The following is a 2,479-nucleotide window of genomic DNA, read 5'->3' on the forward strand; positions in this document are numbered from 1 at the left end:
TTGACAAATTTTTAGCCAAATGTACAAATCGTGTGATCCCAGCTTAACTACGGAGCACTACCCGGTGCCCTTGTCAACGCCGATACAGCAATTTGCAATAGGAAACGTGGCTACCTCCGCAACTGGCATACCGTATAATCAACCAAAAGCTTTCCCATCGGTGCCGCATGCAGGTGCACGAAATTCTCAAGGTATTAAGATGGTCAAAAGTAAATTGTTTTTGCCATCCATGGTGCCCGAAATCATAAAAACTCTTAGAATGTGTTTTGGGAGATCTGAACACATCCTTGAACGCGCCATGGATAAAGCTCGTGCTATGCCAGCGCTCAAGGATAAATTGGAAGGTCTTATTGAGTTTGCACTCTGCGTCAGGAACATTTGCGCCACGGTGGAAGGATGCCAAATGCACATCCACCTGCATAATCCGCGGCTTGTTAAGGAGTTGGTTGACAAGCTCCCCAATGGCAAGAAGTTGAACTGGGCAGTTCACCCGACAGACGATAAGATTCCGGTAGTGAAACAGTTCAGCGACTGGTTGTACAATCTAGCCGAAGCAGCCAGTACTGTGGTCTCGTTGGCACCGTCCAAAAGTAATGCTACGGTTAACACGCACACCATCGACGCAAACACTCAGCATCCGCCAGCAACTCCAATGGGCAGGCAGTTTATAATTTGCAAAGGCTCCGATCACAAGGTAATGCAATGCGACGTTTTTAAAAATATGACTCTCCAGCGAAAATGGGAGGAGGTAAAGACAAACAACCTCTGCCGCCAATGCTTCAATCCACATAAGCGCAAATGTTTTCTGAACAAGGTGTGTGGTGTAGATGGCTGCACGGTAAAACACCATCAGTTACTGCTCAAAACAACCGCAGTAACGAATCAAAAGAAACCCAACACCGTAAGTACAAATGCAAACAAGCTTTCAGATACGCACAGTAGCGGTCACGAAGGATTGCAATCACTCTTCAGAATCGTTCCTATTCGCATTTATTCAAACAATAAATTACTGGAAATATTTGCATTTTTAGATGAAGTCTCTTCTGTGACGCTAATAGAAAAGAGAATCCTCGATGAACTTGGCTTGGAAGGTGAACGAGACCCTCTTTGTTTGCGGTGGACAGGCAACACAACGCGGATTGAAGAAAATTCTGTCAGGGCTGCCATCGAAATTTCGAGTGCGACAAGTGGCCAGAAGTATATTTTGAAAAATATTCATACTGTCGATGATCTCGATCTCCCAGCGCAGTCAATCAACGCATCCGAGATGGAGCGCCTATATCCATATTTAGCGGGATTGCCGATTGCGTCGTACGAAAACGTGAAGCCATCATTGTTGATCGGTGCGGACAATTGGAGGTTGGCATTTCCTCTCAAAATTAGAGAGGGAACCTGGTTCCAGCCCATAGCGTCAAAGACTCGTTTAGGTTGGACGTTACAAGGGTGTGATTCGAGACAAACTGGCGACTAAGCGTACATACATGCGATTGCCAAAAAAGATACGATGAGCTTCACGAAACCGTAAAGGAATTATTCGCGTTAGAGTCGTCTAAACGTACACAGCTACTATCGGAAGAAGATGCAAGGCCGTGAGCATTGCGAACGACACATGTTAAAAGGTCGGTCACCACTTCGAAATTGGGCTGCATTGGCGTAACCCAACTGTATCGCTACCAAATAGCTATGCCTATGCTTTGCAACGACTGATGTGTTTGAATAAAAAGTTTGTTAAGGACCCTATGTTAAAATCTAACCTTCAAGTTCAGATCAATAATCTACTTTTCAAAGGGTACGCTAAAAAGCTCTCCCGAGTTGAGGCTGCTGTTCCCAATGACAAAACGTGCTATTTGCCTATTTTCATCGTAACTAATCCAAATAAGCCTGGAAATCTTCGGATGGTGTGGGATGCTGCTGCCAAGGTGAACGGGGTGTCGCTCAATGACTTACTGCTGAGTGGCTCAGACTTGCTTAACCCTCTTGTTGGTATTTTATTAGCTTTCAGAGTAGCCAGAGTAGCTATATGCGGTGATATAGCGGAGATGTTTCACCGCATCAATATCCGGGACACCGACATGCATGCTCAGCTATTTTTGGGGTGCGATAAAGATGATGATCCCCAGCATCCAAGTATTTATGTCATGCAAGCGTTGACTTTCGGATTGAATTGCGCACCATTTATCGCTCACTACATACGTGACAAAAATGCTGATCGTTTTAAAAACGAGCTTCCTCGCGCCGTAGAACCTGTGAAGGAAAACCACTGCGTGGATGACTTTATTGACTGTGGAGGCGATGAACAATCTGCACTAGAGCTAGCTCTACAAATCAAAAAAATTCACGGCGCTGCTGGCTTCGACATACGTGGCTGGTCTTCAAATTCCCAATAGGTCGTGGATCTGCTCGAAGAAGATCCTACGTCAGTTCAATCTGTCAAGGAATGGGACTCAACCACGAAAGTGCTAGGTATGTTTTGGGACCC

General features: G+C 45.3%; 1 protein-coding gene across 1 annotated transcript; it reads left to right on the forward strand.

The window, feature by feature from the left end:
• Window positions 1-19: 19 nt before the first annotated feature.
• Window positions 20-1,467, forward strand: LOC118757366 (the record flags this gene model as incomplete). The annotated part of the gene is given in 1 exon segment (XM_036492083.1): window positions 20-1,467. A coding segment is annotated over 1 exon segment (1,448 nt), but the record flags the coding sequence as incomplete, so codon positions are not given.
• Window positions 1,468-2,479: the final 1,012 nt, after the last annotated feature.

Source organism: Rhagoletis pomonella, unplaced genomic scaffold, assembly GCF_013731165.1.
Source record: "Rhagoletis pomonella isolate Grant_MI unplaced genomic scaffold, Rhpom_1.0 Rhpom_scaffold_17035, whole genome shotgun sequence".
NCBI classification, from domain to species: domain Eukaryota; kingdom Metazoa; phylum Arthropoda; class Insecta; order Diptera; family Tephritidae; genus Rhagoletis; species Rhagoletis pomonella.